We start from the raw sequence: 18,696 nt of genomic DNA on the forward strand, positions 1-18,696 counted from the left end.
AGTTAACGTAAAATACTCTAGTTATATGTTACATCCTTATAACTTATATTCGAGTTTGTGGAGTCTTTGTTTATGTTAGTCAGCCAGACAAGTTCTTAAAAGATGTATGCATCGCACGAAGTCTCTATCTCCTCGCAGGCCTTTTCACTAAAGGAAGGGTCTTTTACTCGTTGCAACCAGAGCCTCTCGGCCACCTCCATTAGCTGAATTCTAGCTGGGTTTGGATATACCTCCCTCCATTTCTCATGTTTCTCCCTAATAATTTGCTGCATTTCAAGAGTGAGTGCTTCACGTGCCGCTAGATAGAATGGAAGACCAGCAGCGGAGTCGATCCCAGAATAGACATCTTCTGCCCTGGTGGATGTGCGTTTTTGCGTGACTGGAATATTATCCATAAGAGTGAAAATTATTTCAACACTGTTTTGAACCCTGGGAGATGATGATGGCTCAAGAAAGACCCGCCGGAGAAGTAAAATTAAGGCGGCATGGGTGAAGGCACGACGAACTGCATCCATGGGTACACTTTGGGGACTTCTGTTTTGATTGGGACTGCTAATTCTGAGTTCGTATGTGCGGATTTCTGTTTCTAGTGTTATTGCCTCCTGGTAGATGACTCGCTGCGACTGCGGACTTGGTGAGCAAGACATGTCAGCAGCGAGGTGCATGACACGGTTGAGGAAGGTATAAACATTATAAGGACAGCCCGCCATCTCACGAAATGAAGGCTGAATATCGTCAAAGGTATCGTGGATTGCGTCATCCTTGGTAGTGATATTAGCAGATCCAACAAGCCATGTGTTCACCGGGATTCGCGGTCTCCGTCGATGCCATACGCAGATTCCGAGATCGACAATTGCAAACCGTTGCAGGAGGAATTTCGGGATAGCAGACTTCAAGGTTTCGGAACTCCTTAGGTATCCCAGATCAGTCAACATATGGAATCCAATCTCCAAATGCGTGTGCACTGAGATGGGAGCACTCCCACTGAAAGCAATGGCACCTGGTTGCAACAAAACTGCAGCCAAAAGCGATTCATCCGCCGTCATACCAACAGAGATGGGGAGACCGCTATTCGACGTCGGTGTCGTTCTATGAGAATTCCACGTAGCTAGCTCCAAACGAATTGCGCGAATTGCTTGATCGTGAAGTTCTACAGCCAGCGGTGCTGGACAAAGATCGAGGCTTCGCATGTGTTCCGCAGCGCAGGACAGGATCGATCGCAATAATACTGGAAAACTGAGACTGAGAACGGATAATTTTCGATATGGATTATGAAATCCATCATGACCCTGAAGCTCACCGGCGACTCGGTTCACATCTGACATAAATTTTCCATTGAGTGAATGGACATAGAATACGAACCTTTAGATACAAGGATCTTACAGTATGTATACAGTGCTACTTCTTCTGGCCGTTCAAATAAACAGACCGACCCTCTTCGTTTTTCCGGCAAAGCAGCTGGGCTCTCTGGTAACAGTGAAGCAGGAGATATGTCATTGTAGGCATGATTAGCAAATTGATCGTCATCCCTGGCATTGGAAAGATGCGCTGTAAGCGAAGCGGAACAAGACTGTTGTTCCGTTGACACGGCCCGTGAGACATGCTGTCGACGACTGGACTGAACTGTGCGAACATTGCACCATTTGATAGGAATCGACCCATAGTCGCACACGAATCCGCGATTTTGGCACCGACGACATGAAGGTGATGTTTCGTCGCATTTGTGGTGGCCTGCACGACACTGTTTGCAGCCTCGTCGTGATCGTTTCTCGGAACGCATCTGTCTAGGAAATACCGAAGGCCTCGAATTGTGGTTAATCATTCAACGTTATATCCTTTTGTTTTTCTTGGGTTCTTCTATTAGATGACGATGAGCTAGCCTCTGCCCAGAGGAGCTTCCCAGCCATTGAGGGGTCCTCTGCCAATTTGTCTTATCTGTTGAGAAGCTAGGTAATTAGTACCTTAATGATAAGCCTACAAAGCCCAATAGGATCGTTCAATTTGCGTTCTTTTTGGGTTTCCCGATTCATACGGTAGATTTTAAGTTAGTGTCATAGTCTACGTATTTCTATCAGCATGTACTTAGAGCTGGCCCTCTTATCAGTGATCGGCATCCCACATTCGGTACCGGTAGATACCGGTAGGCAAACTTCAACATCCTCAAGTCAAGATCAAGATTGACCTTTCTTAAACGCAGCCAATATATCACCGGCTCCATAATCTTTCATAGGTGGGAGTGTAACGAGATTTTTCTTGGCTTTGGTCTTGAACTGCAAAACCTTCAGTAGAGAGTAGATAAACGTTAGGGTTGGCGCGGGGACACCGAGACGTTGAGCTTCTCTGACAGATTCGCCAACTATGATTTCCATTTCCATATAATTGCCCTGAAATAAGTGACATTAGAAAATATCCTCAATTTCTCAAGACAGTGGGATGGTTTGCGATTGATTACCTTCTCGATATCCTGCTGCATACTCGGCCGGAAATAGGCGTCGATAGCATCCCCAGCCAAGGATACCTCCTCTTGGTCTGGAGCCAGCTTGACACCAGCAGCCCTCGCAATATTCTTAATCTCCAGCATGACCGGAAGCAAAAGCTCATGAACCGCGGACCCCGAAAGACGAAGCTTTGTTGTGTCCATCCCAGTGATTGCACATAGAGAATTAAAAGAAGCATTATAAACCAGTTTCCGCCATCTCATGAATGTCACATCTTCATCGTATTGCCCGGTTGCTTTGCCACCTGCATTGTACAAATCAGCAAAGTGTTTTGCAGCTTTCAGTTCCGTCTTGAGTTCTAGATTCGGATTTCGGAATGCACCAATGATCAGGATATCGTGGTCCTGGTGAAATATTTGGCCAGGCGCAAGCTCGGCAGAGCTCATGCGAGAGATCCCGGATATAGCAACATTAGATGGAAATGCAGCAATAATCGGCTTTTCGATATTGATTCCGTTTTGGACGAGTACAATTGCCGTATGGCCTGCGGTGATTGCGGGGGCGATGATATCGGCCACGGTGGGAGGAATATCGGGGATATTCTTGGTGCAGACAACAACGTAGTCAAATGGAGTGAGCGACTCTGCCTCGACATTTGGTACATTTTTGGATACTTTAACCATCAATTAGCTTTTGTTTTTTTTTTCAATTTCTTCCCCTGAGATTTCCTTCCTTCCTTAGGAACAAATTAGGAAAATGCTTACTCGTAGAAGGCCTCCAAGATGGGATATCGCCATGATCGCACGACCAAATCTTGAAGCCCCGTTCCTTTACCATATCATAATTCGATCGCAGCACACCCGTCACTGTCGCAAGACCACCTGCTTCCAGGTTATATGCAGTTATTGTGCCTATACCCCCAAATCCCACCACCAAGATGTTTGACTTTGCCATTGAGCCCATTGTACCAGGCATACTGTATATGCTACTTTTGCTCAAGTTCAGTCAGTAAAGTTTTCTTGTCTCAGGAAATAATCACAGCATAGATGTATCCTAGAGTTAGTATATCTGCGAGACATTAAGATAGGATACATGCGCTGCGGGGCTCAAGACCTTATCTTGGTGTTCAGGCATTTTAGCTGGAATTTTTAGCTAACTATCGCGATACGCATGTCTGCTTTTGGAGAGTTGACTGAAAATTGCCGAAAAGGGCAATTTTTCCGCAATCTCGGCTTCTCGGGTTCGGACTGGCTTCCGATGTGTGACAGCCAACAACAGTGTGAGAATTGAGATAATAGATGTATGCGAACTCCTAAGATTGCGAATCGTGTAACTATTCTGCGTTAGATCATCTAGTCCGTCAGTATGAATAGAAGGTATAGGTCGTAGTAGAGGTATAGGATGCCATGGGTTGTCCCTGGTGGTGGGCGTGATTATTTAGACGGCTGCATTCAAGGAAGTAGCAGGGGTCTATAGTTTTCATGTTTCGCCATTAGCTCCAAAGCGATATAAAGAAGGCTATCCTATTTTTTCCACTGTACTCTTGCACATTTCACTACTTGCACGAATTGCCCAGATACCGAATACGCGTCTCAGCATGGCTTCGACAACAATCTCTTCAGTCGAAATCGTACCTTCTGAGGGGCCCCCATCATTGCTAGTCTCAGCGGCTATGGATGATCCAGAGGAACAGGAGGAAAAGTCGCAGTACTCTACTGCTGACTACCTACACTACGACTCGTTATACAGTGTCGAAGGCATGCCCAGTCACAAAGTCATCATGACAAAAGGCCAGGGAGCATTTCTATGGGATCTTGAGGGAAAGAAATACATTGATTTCAATGGCGGCTTCTCTGCATGTAACCAGGGGCATTGTCACCCCAAGATTGTGCAAGCAATGATGGAACAATGTCAACAACTAGCCATACCATCGAGAAGTGTTCACGTGGCACAGTATGCCATGTTTTGCAAGAAGATCTGCGAGGTGACTGGGTTTGATAAAGTTGCTATGTTGAATGGTGGTGCAGAGGCGGTTGATATGGCTATTAAGTTTGCACGCGCATGGGGCTATAAAAGAAAAGGAATTCCAGAAGACCAGGCTATTGTGTTGACTGCAGAGTCAAACTACCACGGTCGTTCTCTAAGCCTTTTATCTGGATCTACGGATGAGTATTATAGAAAAAGTATATATGCGCTGAGTTTACGATACGCCCTTAAACACAGGATCAACACTAACGGGATTCTTCAGATTGCGGACCCTGGATGCCAAATGTAGGTCCCTACTGTGCCGGTAACGCAATTCGTTTCGGCGTGATTGAAGATCTCGAGGAGGCATTCACCAAGTGCGGCTCACGCATTGCCGCGTTCCTAGTTGAATGTGTCCAGGGACATGCCGGCTGTCTTGCCCCAACGGACGAGTACCTGAAAGCAGTACGCGAGCTCTGTTCAAAGCACAACATTCTCTTCATTGCCGACGAAATACAGGCGGGACTGGGTCGAACCGGATATTTGTTCTCATACGAATCTGCCAATATCAAGCCTGATATGGTGATCCTTGGAAAGTCTATTTCTGGGGGCATGTACCCCATTTCGGCCGTCTTGGGAACCACTAATGCCATGGGGGCCATTGAACCAGGGCAGTAAGTTCCAATTCCAGTATCCTTACCCCAAAATCAAGGTTAATAATTTCATGCTTGAAGGTACGGCTCTACGTTCTCGGGAAATCCGCTAGCTTGCGCTGTCGCCCTAGCTGCCCTAAACGTCATTCTCGACGAGCAACTCCTTTCTCGAGCTCGTACACTTGGCACAGTCTTCGAAAAGAGACTTTGTGAAATCAATTCACCCTACTTTGATACCGTTACTGGCAAAGGTCTTTTCCGGAGCATATACATTCACGAAACGCATCCACAAGGCCGAGTAACTGGCAAACGACTAGTGGACCTATGTCTGAAAAGGGGCCTTTTGGCGAATGCAGCAGGCAGGAGACTTCGAGTTTGTCCATCACTTGTCATCGATGAAGCGACAATGCTGGAAGGTGTGGATATACTGGAACAGGCTTTGAAAGATCTTCCCAATATAAATGAAATCTAGATAGTCTCAAGAATTGAAACACCATTTAGCTTCCTATGATACCGCGCATCATTTCGTAGACTCCACACCACAACCGTAGACATTGGACAAATTCATGTCTATTCTCAAGACTGGATCAAAAGCCATAGAACAACTCTAGATTCCAGAGCAAACCCTTCAACTTTCCTGTGGCTTGTTTTACCTGCCAGATTGCCCCTTTGGCATCTTTTAATTAACCACCAACACATCAAACCATCCTATCTGGACGTAGTGATCCATCACATACCAAGGTAGAGGATAATCAACATACCCCGCCCGCATCTTATCTCTCAACTTCAAAGCAATAGCCTAACTTAACCCTAATTCAAATCTTCACCCTATCCTTTTTTTTTCTTTGATTTTCTTTCCTATACACTGACCCGGCTATAGTCTTTACAAGCAATCTGGGGTATAAACGGTAGTTATAGTCGCCAGGACCTTGCCATTGTCACAACAATAGTCGCTATAGTAACTTACTTCGTCACCCTTAAATCTAAACAATATCATTTTCCTCCTGCATAAACTATATATGCCAAGGCGAAATATACCAATTGAGCAGATGGCAGAGGACCCCAACTAGAACACCCTAGGAGATAGATTCAAGGCTCACTAATAGCAATATCTCAGTGAGTATTAACCATCTGAATGGATGATTATGGTATTCTCTTTATATAACTTGTTACAGATAATTATCAACTTTGTTATTCAATTCTTTTATTTATTTATTCTAGTATAAAGGGAGCTGGATGGGGTATAACTGTTGTAATATCAGACAAAGGTTATCCCACCTTAGTGTAAATCAGCAGATATAAGAAGGTGGTTTTCTTAATATGCTCTATAGAGAATATGGGGACTATGTGTAGATATGTCTTACCATCTTAGTACAAAATATGCTTGATACAAAGATAAGTATGATACATGATCGTTTATCTATTTCTCTCTCTCTCAAGCTATCTACATTGACATGTAGAAAAAGGTAGGACCTTGAATCTATCTATCGCAAAATGAAACTCTAAAATGAGGTATTATCTTGGTATGGGTAAAGTAAAATTATGGTGACAGGCCACTCTCCTGAACGATAGTAACCTCTTGATAATCCCAGCACCACTGTTGGGTTTTTCATTGTTATCACACTTCATACTTCCTCCGGAGAAGATGGTTTGAAGATTCATCTCTTTTCGTCAATGTTGTAAACTGATGTGGGCTGTCGACTGTATTCTTCTTATTATTGCGATTTACATCACCTGTAGATTGTCGAAACTGATTGATTTGGTGTTTTATGCAAGACAGAGGCGGCAGCAGTAAGTTATCGCAAAACACCATCTTAGTTCTGGGATTTGGAAAATAGATATGGTCAAGACTGACTCTCGTGGTTGAATAGGAATGTTGTTGCGGAAGTCCTTCCTACCCAATACTCTCATAGAGGAGATGACGATGGAGATCGTTTCATGTATTGAATTCTTTGATTATATACAGATCGCTACAGTTACAACCACCTACGGTTCATCCGGAGAAGGGTGTGAAAAGCCGCACCGGCCTTGCTCTGCTAGCAGCAATTAACAATCACAGGTTGACTGAGGTATTCACCAGTTGTTGGGCTCCTTCGAACCATGGTATTTCAGTTCTTCATGATTGGGTTAGGCTCTGTATGTACGTTGTGGAAGCGGCCGCCTATGAAAGGAGCGGCTGCCTGTGCAAGGCAGGAGGTATATAGTCACCACCTCCTGCTTTTTACTTTACATTTTTCCTTTCCTCTTTTCTATTCATTGTATAATCAAATTCTTCCTTGATTATCAAGATGTTCTCTCGAATCGAACAAGCTTTGATTGATCGCGGTCACGCTAAGAAGGCTTACCATACACAGAACGCGGTCAAGATTGTCGAATTCTTTTACCGTTTCAGATGGTTTCAAACATTGTGGATTGACGAAATTCTCAAGTTGGAGTTCCAAGCCATGGCTCTAATGCAAGCCGAAGTTGCCGATGCCGACATCGTCCACAGTCTCGAGAAACGTAAAAAAGTCACCGGAAACCTGACGAAAGATGAAGAGGAAACTATTGAGGGGGCTCAAAAACGACTGTCGGGGTACAATAAAGTCTGGTGGGTAAACACTCATGACTATTATCAGTACTTGCTTCGCCGACCAAAGGGTTGTTATGTTCGACAGCTAGATCTCTTTCGTAATGGAATCTTGTCATTTACTAAGGAGGAAACTCAACGCGCATGTAAAGCACTGGGTGGCTGTTGCGCATACGATTGTGGATGTTGTTACCGGGACAGAGGCTCCTTCAGAAGGCCTGGTGTGGTGCTGATGCATTGTACGAGGGAATGTGGTTGTTGTTTGCAAAGGAGAGGGCGGGATATCGTTTTTCTAAGTAAAGATACACAGGCCATGCGTATAATTCTTGTTGATTACTGGAATCGGAATGATGTGAGGAACTGATTTGAGGAGCAGAGGCACAATCGTCAATTCATGATGTTAATCATAATATATACAACGTTATTCATACAATCATTAATTAATTCATCTTTGTGGAGGGCTCCCGTGTACAATCCTCATGGTATTATCGCTTTATAGAAGATATTGAATTAGGGCTTTATCCTTGCTATAAGTAGTTAGTTAGCCTGAGTAACCAAGCTCCATGATATGCCAGTCGGCTCAATCCCTTGCATGAGGCTAGAGGCCGAGGCCGGTCGGAGATTTAATGATGCCATACATACCAAAGATTGACTGGTACAAATTAATTCGTTGGTTCACAAAATCATATAGATTATCAGATAATAGATATGATGAATGTTAAGGTACAACAAGCTAGAGGGAAATATCAATCCTTCTCAACGAGCCAGTAGACTCTGATCTTACACTTTAATAATCCCAAAAAAGCTTCCTCACTAATTTATTAGCTCATTAGCCTGTTCAAATCTTCACACTAATCCGGAAAAGGAAATGCGATTCGCACGATTAGTCCGATGTTTGACAAGATAGCAACCATTTCTTTAGTGGTATATGGTGTCTAGCTCAGCTTTTGATGTTGATAAGGGCAAATATGGAACTAACGAGTCATAGCATTGATATTAGTTAACCTGCTTAGTAACTTCTATGTGGTGGATATCAAACTTGGATACGATGCAGTAGACATCTACTACCACGCTCGTAATGCCGGGCTAAACAGGCCAGGCCTATCTCAGCGCGGCCTCCTTATGCCCGCCGCAGCTCTAAGCGGCTCTACAATCCATCTCTGCTCGAGATCATAGGGATCATCTCCCTCCGACGTAAACCAGACAACCTCAAACCCCAGCACATTCCGGTGCCTCGGAAACACAAACTCTGTGATCTTGTCGTAGTCTGCATTCCCAATATAAAACGCATCAGACTCCGAGACAATGACGCGATGGCCCTTTTCAAGCACTTTTTGGGTCACACCGTCGTGCCAGGTTTGAATTACCCAGTCCGTGGAAATGTCGTCAAGACTGTTTCCTGGCTCGGTTATGAGATCGTCCCATATAATGGGGCTCTTGTTTGGAGAGCAGACGGTCCTGAGCCAGTCGAAGAACGTGGTGAGGAGTTTTCTATCGTCTTCTGTTCGCCATATCATGGCAACTTCATCGCCACCAAAATGGTGCAAATCTGGAGAATCAAAATATCGGTCCACAGTAGAGACCAGATCGCGTATGTAATCAAGTGTCATGCGATTCCTAATATCGAGTTGGGCGTTTGGCTTCTCCAGATCTGGGGTTCCGACTACCAGGTCCCTTTTCCAGAATCCCCTTTTGTTGCCGTTAGAGATTGGTTCGACTTGTTCTGGTGCAATGATACATGGCATGGTTAACCATGCGAAACGTACCAAATATCACTATGCCCCGGCATATCCGTTTCCGGATAAACCCGAATCCCCAACCGCTGGGCATACGCGACGACATCTTGAATATCCTGCGGTGAGTAGAAATGGCGCGTATGACTAAATTTCCGACTCGCATTCGTCAAAGTCCAGTCGCCGTCTTCTTGGTCCGCCGGCCAGAGAAGCGGGAAGCTCTCCGCATCGTAGATGTGCCAGTGGAAGACGTTGAAGTTGTAGCGGTGCAGGAGTGTCAGGAGCTTGGTAATGGCATCCACGGGGAAAAACTTGCGGCCTGTGTCGAGCATGAAGCCTCGATGAGGGTAGAGATCGGCGTCCATCGCGCTTGTGTTGTAATACTAAAAAGAGGGGTTATATCTGCTACGGTCGGCCATAATCATATTAAGGCTAGGTAGGTACCTAGTGCATACTCCAGCCTCCTGGCAAGATTCTACTACGTACATAGGTCTAGTCACTTTATCGAGAAAGCTAGTAACTAACCAGTGGGACCATCTGGACAATTGAGTGGATAGCTTGATTAGGACCGTTACTGCACGCGCGCGCCTCGGAGACATTTCGACAAGTGCACATAAAAGCTAAATCATACAATAGTTAATTGCAAATAAAAGTCACTCCTGGGGAAGAAATGACCAGAGAAGGTGAAATGTGGTAGACACAGGCTGGGCGACTGCCCCAGTAAGGAGGTAGTTACATCTCCAGGTGACAAGCCGACGTGTCAGGTTCTGGTGTATGATATTGATATTTCCATTCACAACATAGATCTGCAAAGCGGGATTGATGCAGTCGACAGGGATGGCCTGTCGGAATAATTTAATAGTTAAATAATTTGGCGTTTTGTTGTAAGTTACCTACGGGTTATTATCGGGAGATGTCATTGTTTCGGAGAGCCGAAGAGCAGCCGAGCCCGAAGCCGGGGGGAGGATATAGGGGAAGCGTGATTCGTGGGTACAATTTCCTGCACTACGATACGTTAACTATGATCTATCACAACACTCTCGAGACTATTGATTTCCAGGTGTGGATCATGGTTGGCGACATAGGTATCCCGTTTTATCTTCCTTTTTTTCCCGATGATTGTTTACAGTATGTATTCTCATACCGCTGTTTTCGTTGGGGAAGCAGCATACTATGAAGTAGGTGAAGATGAAAGCATGTTAAGTGAACAACTATATAACTAGATTAAAACGCATTAAATATCAAAATTGCCTCCCGTCAAAATCCAAGGGTATATAACATCGCACCCACAAAAACAGTCAGTCCATATACATCGTAGTCAATAGATCAAAACTCATTCGGCCCCTTCACCCTCACCTGCTGCGTCGTCGTCGTCGTCGTCGTCTCCTCGTCTCCATGGCTAAGATGCGAATTATCTCCATACACCGGCACCAAATCCTTTTTCGCCCTCTTGATCTCGCCGTGCGTCCACCTCCGTCTTAGCCAGATCAACCCCCACGTCACAAAGAACACAGCCAAAATAGCCGCCAAGATGATAAAACAATACGCGGCAACTTTCCCGCTATGTTGACCATGGTCGCCGGGGTCAAGGAAGGAATATGTATACCAGCCCTGGGTGTAGTGGGTCAGGTATGCAAGGGCGAGGTAAAGCAAGAGGATAAGAATGAGGAATGCGAGATGGATAAGAGGGTGGGGGGGCGTGGTTGTCAGGCAGACTTCTAGAAGAGAGTAAATGCCGATTAGGCCGTGCTCGGAGATCTGTTCAGCCAGTTAGTATTATTATGTTATTTATTCTATTTGAGCAAGAAGCGAAGGGAGAACCGACGTTACTCCAAGCACCAAACCAGTCCTTAAACCACGACCCACTATACAACACCCCCCAATAAATCACCACCACCAAAAACGGAAGCGTCGCCACACACGTATAAAACAGCGCATGCAGTGCCCTGAACACGCGCGGCAAACGATCCAAAATCACAGACCGGCCCGTCGCCGCATAGAGTAACGTATGCACGGCGGACACCAAAAAGTAGAAGCCCATACCCCAGAAATTGAGGATGGTGAAGAAACTGAACGACTGCCCGATGGCCACGGAGTTGCTGTGCGTGGAGTCATAGACGTAGGTGTAGATGATGCAGAAAAAGATGTAGACGGCGATTACAGCGCGGCTGAGGCCCAGGAGGACGGGCGAGAGAAGCCATGAGGTTTCGTAAGGGTGGAGAGGGTCCAGGGCGGGATCCGCGCCGAAGAGGGTGAGGAATGGACGACCCATTTTGCACTGCGCACAATGTGTTTCTCGTCAGATGGCGGTCATAGATGGAGAGAAATATAGTCAAACGACGAAAAAAAAAAAGGCGAAACACGTTGATATAAAAGAAAACGGAAAAAAGGTTAAACGGCCAACCTTGTTTGGGACAGCGTTGGGCGAGCTAACCTCTTCCGGGGGAGCCCCAGCTCTTGATTGTGCGGGGCGCAATCCAGATTGCAGACTCCATAAACAGTTATTACTATGTAAACACAGCTCTGGTCTGGTAACTTAACTTACTAGCTGAGACATAGCCAACCAGTGTGGAACAGTTGTCAGATGGACTCTGTACCAGATATTCAAGTACCATAGTACTACAGAGTACGTAGTATAGTACGTAGTGAGAGTCAGGGTCGAGGCCGGGGTAACTTAATCATGCAGGTGCGTTCTTAGACTGAGCCGTGGTAGCAGTGAGGACACACTCACACTGTCAAGCGTCGACGGACTGGTTAATTACCGTGACAGAATCTTTCAGACAGGACGGGGGTATTAGCCAATCAAACCCCCAGGATCCGTGTTGGATTACCGCGTCAAGCCTCTTCTGGAATGGTGCCCGAATATCACACCGGGCCTGTTTAGTCGTGGACGATCGTCATGTCAGACTGTCCGTCGTGCGCCGTCACAGAACACCCACGATGCTTCGAGAAAGGATGGACAGTCTATTCTTAGCTCGAATGTCAACAATACGCGCGTAGTAGAGCGCAGAGCAGAACAAAAGAACAACAATACAACATCGACAGCGTTCGTGCCAAGATGCCAAGACGGGCAGACAATTTCCCGCGCTTCCACGCTTTAGTCTTTAGCTTTACCCCTGAATGGTCCAGTTCAATCTTACTCCTCGAAGCTCAGATAACAACAACTACGAGTGCTCTGTATGATGCAAGGATACCGAGATAGAGCTAGACAAGGTCATGGTCAGTAGTTAACTTATGTAGCACCACGTAACGCAACTACTCCATCCTCTCACCAGCGTCAGGCACGAGCAAAGAGAAAGCAATAATCGTCAAGCTAGTGTTCCTGGCGAGCCACATTCGGGCTGTCATTGGTCCTGGCCAGCCGTCCCTCTTTCTTTCTGTCCGGAGGCGGCTGTTGGCTTCATCCTTTCGTCAACAACCCCTTGTGCGACACACATCGTGCTCTCTTACTTGCGATCTGTGCCTCGACAGCTTTTCTCTTTTTTTTTCTTTTTTTTTCTTTTTTTTTGAAACTACTTATCTGCTGCCATAAACATACGTACTACGACGTAAACTACTACGTACCGCATCGAGGCTTATCCATCCTAGCCTGCTGTCCCTGACTGTCAGGTGTCCGCTCCTTTTTAGCCAACCTAATCTGTCCGATCAGTCCTGAAATCTCCACTTGTCTTGGGCCGTCACTCCTTTCCCCATCCGCCCACACTTTGCTAGACCAACGACAAGTCGAAACCGTCGCCTCCTGCTACAGCTACATGTCTCACCTCAAAATCTAACCACCATACATTTCGACCTCACGTGCATCGACAATTTTATTCCAACCGTCGAAACCCCGAACCCCAATGAGACTCCTCGTCGGCGCCTTCTCGGGACGTGGCCATCATCATTCCTGTTTGTCAACAACAACAACAACAACAACCACCACCATTGCGCCGTTATTTCCACTCGGCTAGGGCCGTCGAGAATCAACATGTCCTCTCGACTCGATTTACTCGATGTTTATCCTGGCGCCGACTCCGCCGGAGGGAATCCGACTCCTCACATGCCGTCACCGCGCGTTGAACACTTCGATGGCGAAGTCCCTCCCAACCTCTCTCCGCTCGACGCATTTGCGATGCAGAGTCGGGCACTGGCAAGACAACTCGATGAGTCGATGCGAAGAGACCGGCGGATGAGTCGATTGCCTCCGCAAAGCGTTGCACGATCGCTGTCGCAGCCTCGACCTGGATACTTTCGCTCTGGTCCGGACCAGGCTCCGCGCAGAGCAGCTCGAAGCCCAGACCCCAATGCGCATCATGCTTTCGCGGAAGAACCGAAATTCAGGCCCCAGTCGCAGCATCCCCGGATTAGTGGATTATCGATTCTACACAGTGAAGAGGATGACTCCGATCTGGCACCGATTCCGGACGCAGACCCGAACAAAGGCCTTGCGGGGGAATACTTTCATTCGCTAAGAGCAGAATCTCCAGAGGAGGATCCGTCGTTACAAAACAGCTCAACTAGTACGCTATCTACAAATACAATGCCTCACATTCGCACACCCTCGACCTCTCGCGAGTCATCCTACGATTCCATTCCGCCTCCCTCAGCAGCGTCAGCTACGCTAGCCCCCGCATCGCCTATTCCGCCGTCCCTATATTATAACAACGGACAGGTAGAGAGCTCGGATGACGACTATACCAGTTCCAACGGCGGTTCGACTTGGTCAAAGTCTCGAAAGTTATCTACAGGCAGCGGAATATCCATGCCGCATTCGCCCATGTCTCCATTTGTCCGGTCGCATCCACGGTCGCCATCCGTTAGCTCAGAAGCTTCCAATTATCTGCCGCGTCCGTCGTTTAACTTCTCTCGACCGCTCAGTCGTTCTAGCACGAGTATGAGTCTTCCAGCGCCGTCACCGGTTATATCTTCCGAAACACCTAGCCAGTCAAATTCCAACGCCTCGACGCCAGCTATCGACCAGCGCCCGACAAATGGAATTCGAAGAGAAAACAAGCCAGCTCCAATTGTGCTGGGGGCAGGGCCCATGTCTGTAGTGGGCGAAGAACCACCGTCATCGGCTGTATCATCATATGTCTACGCCAAGTATTCGCTTCCGCGAGGACGGATGGTCTCGAGAAATTCTTTAGTGTTTGCCGGATTACAAACGCCTCACTTTGAATGGAAAGAACCGCTTTTCCAGAGTTCACCTACATCGGAGTACCCCCCCTCGCCAGAGGCACGGTCGAAAGAACCGCCAGTCAATATTGCGTCCGACGCGCCTACACCGAAACCCGGGGCTGAGGCTGCATTAGATGTGGCTACACGCGTCGACCCACTGGATACCGTGCCCGCAGCCACTGTACGCCAGTCTCATGAAATTGTTCGAGAGACGGGGGAGCGTCCTGTTTTGCAACGTTCATACAGCGAGCGATTAGACGATACGATGTCGGTATCAACCGAGTCGAACAGCACCATTCGGCCGCTCACTGCAAAAACCACAGCTACAACATCACCAGTTATGGAGCAAACGGCAGAAGAACACGTCGAGAAGGGCATTGAATGTCATGAAAAGGGGGCGCTGCAGGAGTCAACGTATCATTTGCGGATTGCGGCAAAGCAAAACCATCCGACGGGCATGCTATTGTATGCCTTGGCTTGTAGACACGGCTGGGGCATGCGAGCCAATCAAAAGGAGGGTGTTCAATGGCTGCGAAAAGCCGTTGATTCCGCCGGCCTAGAAATTGGCGAGGATGATGAGGCGCCCACAGGTGGTAAGGATCCGGCTGCTCGTAAAGCTCGGCGGGCGCAGTTTGCTCTTGGCATTTACGAGCTCGGGGTTAGCCATTTGAATGGCTGGGGTATTGAGCAGGATAAAGTGTTGGCACTACGATGCTTTGAGATTGCCTCGCAGTGGGGCGATGCCGATGCTCTTGCGGAGGCAGGATTCTGCTACGCCGAGGGCATTGGATGTAAGAAGAACCTGAAAAAGGCGGCTCACTATTATCGCTTGGCGGAAGCCAAAGGGATGAGCATGGTTGGAAATAGCTGGTACGTTTCAAACGCCCAAGGATGATGGGTCGACACGAGCTAACTGGTCGATAGGATCTACAAAGACAAGTACATGAGTGATGAGGACGACTCAAAGCGCTCTCGACAATCACGAGAGCGCGACACCGGGGCATCGGAGAAGAAGCCACGCAGCAAGTCTCGCACGCGCAGCATTTTTGCGCGAAAAAGGCCGACTGCATGATTTTCATTCGCGTATATAGTTTTTTACACGGACACACACACACACACACACACACTTTTACTATGAGCACTCTCGCTAAATTTCTTCTGTACGGCACGGTCCTGTTCTTTTCATTGATACCCTTTTTTTTTTTTCTCTTCTGTTCAATTGCCGGGTCGGATCGTGATCCCGATTTTTCCCTTCACTTCTCCATGCTCTTCTGCGAATGATGCTTTTGTTTGGTATGCCAAGGATGTATCGAATGCACGAAAATAATCTCGGACGATCGATCAGATTATTATCCTCTGGTACATACTCCGTAGGACTACTTACTTCGTGCAAACCAGTCGCTTATCGTAAACACGTGCAATTCTAACCTATCTAGGATAACGTGGTACACGCTACATAATAGCCTACCTATTATGTAGTACATACTACAGAGTCGTCGAGTCATAACCGCCCCCCGCATCTACTACGGAGCATCCATGTAAATAGCTCGTGATCATGTCCGAAGCCTCGGCACTCCAAGTACAAGTACTTACTCAGTAGTACCAAGTACCAAGTACGTACCAAGCACTGCGAGGAGATAGAAAAGGAACAAATAAAGAAATACGAATTAAGAATTAAGAATTAAGAACTAGGAAAAAAAGAAAAGTGTGTGGCTTCGGCGCAAGTATCGAAAACGGTCGCAACCCAATCTATTTCCCATGTCACTCCGTACATGGTTGGTACAGACAGGGTACGTACTCATCAGACTCACCTCATATGAAGTGGACTGGAGGCGCACGTACTATGTACGTAATAACGGTAAGAGACGTAATATACGACGCTACCTTAAGTGCTTAACGCACCAAACCTAACTAAACTCGGTCGAACTGAGTCTTGGCTTGTGGCGTGTGGGAGCTGATTGGCGGTGCTCACTTCTCAGAGACGGCCGAAAGCGGGAACCGTGGAGATCAGCTGTACTGACTAAGTCTGAATCCAAGTTAGCCTAACATGGGGTATTGCGGGGGGATTTGACTCATTTGAGTCTACTTTGGTATGTACTATGTAAGTAAGTAGTATATCGATACCATCCATGTACCCCCACCGATCAGGGAGGGATAGACTATTCACTACTACTCTGTAGGGGTACTATGAGTACTATGATTAGACAACCCTAGGCTTGTAGTTAGTTGGCTGTTATCTGATCCAGAAAACGGCTCTGGCATGTGTAAGACCTGTCATGTCCACTAGCTGCATGTTCTTGGCCGACACGGCAATACCACAGTGCACAGTCAAGTCAACGTACAGACAGACATCATACCGTAGTCCTCTTCCATACATACTACCGAGTACGTTAATAGTAATACTTATTAATCTCGAACTTGTTCATAGTACAGAGTACCTATGAAGTAGTATATATAGGACAGGTATCAGACTCGGCGCAGCCAAGAGAGAGGGATGCATGCTAGGCAAGGCCAGATACTGTATACCACAAGTGTACTATGGTATGTATGGAACATGCAGTGTTCGTGTGACCCTGACTCTGGTAACAAATGGGTCGACGTCCCAGAAATTATTTAATACAAATAGCATTCAATAGACTTGCCTACAACCGTCTATAACCAGTCTCCGGTTTAACCCTACTACGTAGTAGTTAGTATATGCCCAGTGGTTATATAGTTATATAGGGGGTTCGGCCGATGACGCTCGTTTGATTCAACACCCGCCCCGTCTTACATACCTCCAAAAACTCATCCCAACCCCAACCCCCCAGCAGGCCAGCCAGATAGATCATCCTTCTGTGCAATTGATACACCGGACGAAGGCAGAGAACACAATATGTCCGACAAACTCGACGCCCAGCACGTTGACGCCCAACCCGTCAACGCCCAACCCGCCAAACCGCAAGGCTTTCTCGGCAAAGTCCTCGCGCATTTCAAGAGATGGTGGTGGGTTCACTTGATCATCTTTGCGGCGTCGGTGTTGATTGTCTCGTTGCCTCTGTAAGTTTCTTTTCCTCCTTCCACCAGACACAAAGAAAAATGCTGATATCAATTCCCCCCGGTGGCAAAAAGGGTATACATAGGCTACCCACGCATCGCGCAAGACGCCGTCAACAGGTCAACCCTCAACATCACAAGAATGGCCTTCAGCGAACCCACCCCAAATACGATTCGTGTCAACCAGACCCAGGTTCTCGGCAACAAAGCCATCTACCACCCGAAAATCTTCGAATTTAATGCCACCATCACACTAGTCGGCTCATCAGCTCCACTGGCAGTAGTCGTAGTCCCACAGTCACAAGCCGAGGATGGAGCTGTTATTCATTTCGATACTGTATTGAATCTTCAAGATATCAATGCGGTGACAAATTTCTCGAGGGCGGTGCTGAGCTCCGAGGAATTCCAGTTGAATGTTTTTGGAAGGCCGCAACTCCAAGAAGGGCCGTTGCCCAAGACCACCGTTACGTTTAATAAGACCATTACTATGAAAGGTAACCCCCCTTTTTGCTTCATCGCTGCTGTAGGAAAAAAAATATATAGTGATGCTGACTTCTTGGGGGAAAGGAATGGGCGGCCTCAAAGGCTTCGAATTACAAAACATGATGATCTCACTCACACCGGCCGCAGACGGCACAAACATGAACGGAACAGTCTTCATCCCTAACCCCAGCGTTGTCAGCGTTGAACTGGTATTCCCCCCTTCTCCCCATTCTTATGTTTTTATACACATACATACATACATACATACTAACATGAGAGCAAGGGCAACGTTACCCTCAATGTCTACGTAAACGACACCCTAATCGGCAATACCTTCATAAACAACGTGACTCTCATGCCAGGCGACAACCACCTCCCCCTACGCTCATCCATCAACCAAACACAAGTCCTCAGCTTCGTCACAGGCACGGCACCCCCTTACCCAGGCGGCATACTCCCAATAATTATTAGGGGTAATTCGAGTGTGTACGGCGGCGTCGAAATTCCGTACTTTTCGAAGGCATTACAATCAAACCCACTCACTACTCAACTCAATATTACGGATGTATTGATTCAGTCGGGACTGGGAGCGGTGGCTGGTGTTCTTTAACCTCCCTCTCTCCCTGCCTGCCTGGCTCTGCGTTTTAGTAGAATCAGTTGAG

The 18,696-nt window shown here is 47.0% G+C and overlaps 8 protein-coding genes across 8 annotated transcripts; 4 read left to right on the plus strand and 4 right to left on the minus strand.

The window, feature by feature from the left end:
* Positions 1 to 95: 95 nt before the first annotated feature.
* Positions 96 to 1,780, minus strand: EYB26_008521 (uncharacterized protein; the record flags this gene model as incomplete). The annotated part of the gene is made up of 2 exons (XM_054267774.1): positions 96 to 1,318; positions 1,384 to 1,780. 2 exons carry the CDS (start codon positions 1,778 to 1,780, stop codon positions 96 to 98), a joined length of 1,620 nt encoding a protein of 539 aa, XP_054123749.1.
* A 391-nt stretch (positions 1,781 to 2,171) lies between these two features.
* Positions 2,172 to 3,401, minus strand: EYB26_008522 (uncharacterized protein; the record flags this gene model as incomplete). Its single annotated transcript, XM_054267775.1, has 3 exons — positions 2,172 to 2,384; positions 2,453 to 3,111; positions 3,203 to 3,401. The coding sequence occupies 3 exons, from the start codon at positions 3,399 to 3,401 to the stop codon at positions 2,172 to 2,174; spliced, it is 1,071 nt and encodes a 356-aa protein (XP_054123750.1).
* Positions 3,402 to 4,035: 634 nt separating this feature from the next.
* Positions 4,036 to 5,528, plus strand: EYB26_008523 (uncharacterized protein; the record flags this gene model as incomplete). The annotated part of the gene is made up of 3 exons (XM_054267776.1): positions 4,036 to 4,621; positions 4,687 to 5,077; positions 5,138 to 5,528. The coding sequence occupies 3 exons, from the start codon at positions 4,036 to 4,038 to the stop codon at positions 5,526 to 5,528; spliced, it is 1,368 nt and encodes a 455-aa protein (XP_054123751.1).
* Positions 5,529 to 7,344: 1,816 nt separating this feature from the next.
* EYB26_008524 (uncharacterized protein) lies at positions 7,345 to 7,858 on the plus strand (the record flags this gene model as incomplete). Its single annotated transcript, XM_054267777.1, has 2 exons — positions 7,345 to 7,650; positions 7,778 to 7,858. 2 exons carry the CDS (start codon positions 7,345 to 7,347, stop codon positions 7,856 to 7,858), a joined length of 387 nt encoding a protein of 128 aa, XP_054123752.1.
* An 873-nt stretch (positions 7,859 to 8,731) lies between these two features.
* EYB26_008525 (uncharacterized protein) lies at positions 8,732 to 9,723 on the minus strand (the record flags this gene model as incomplete). Its single annotated transcript, XM_054267778.1, has 2 exons — positions 8,732 to 9,314; positions 9,392 to 9,723. 2 exons carry the CDS (start codon positions 9,721 to 9,723, stop codon positions 8,732 to 8,734), a joined length of 915 nt encoding a protein of 304 aa, XP_054123753.1.
* Positions 9,724 to 10,684: 961 nt separating this feature from the next.
* Positions 10,685 to 11,630, minus strand: EYB26_008526 (uncharacterized protein; the record flags this gene model as incomplete). Its single annotated transcript, XM_054267779.1, has 2 exons — positions 10,685 to 11,116; positions 11,184 to 11,630. The coding sequence occupies 2 exons, from the start codon at positions 11,628 to 11,630 to the stop codon at positions 10,685 to 10,687; spliced, it is 879 nt and encodes a 292-aa protein (XP_054123754.1).
* A 1,695-nt stretch (positions 11,631 to 13,325) lies between these two features.
* On the plus strand, positions 13,326 to 15,587 carry EYB26_008527 (uncharacterized protein; the record flags this gene model as incomplete). Its single annotated transcript, XM_054267780.1, has 2 exons — positions 13,326 to 15,385; positions 15,440 to 15,587. The coding sequence occupies 2 exons, from the start codon at positions 13,326 to 13,328 to the stop codon at positions 15,585 to 15,587; spliced, it is 2,208 nt and encodes a 735-aa protein (XP_054123755.1).
* Positions 15,588 to 17,390: 1,803 nt separating this feature from the next.
* On the plus strand, positions 17,391 to 18,644 carry EYB26_008528 (uncharacterized protein; the record flags this gene model as incomplete). Its single annotated transcript, XM_054267781.1, has 4 exons — positions 17,391 to 17,554; positions 17,627 to 18,045; positions 18,119 to 18,243; positions 18,318 to 18,644. The coding sequence occupies 4 exons, from the start codon at positions 17,391 to 17,393 to the stop codon at positions 18,642 to 18,644; spliced, it is 1,035 nt and encodes a 344-aa protein (XP_054123756.1).
* Between the last annotated feature and the right edge of the window lie 52 nt (positions 18,645 to 18,696).

This window comes from Talaromyces marneffei, chromosome 6 (assembly GCF_009556855.1).
Source record: "Talaromyces marneffei chromosome 6, complete sequence".
In the NCBI taxonomy this organism is placed as follows: Eukaryota; Fungi; Ascomycota; class Eurotiomycetes; order Eurotiales; family Trichocomaceae; genus Talaromyces; species Talaromyces marneffei.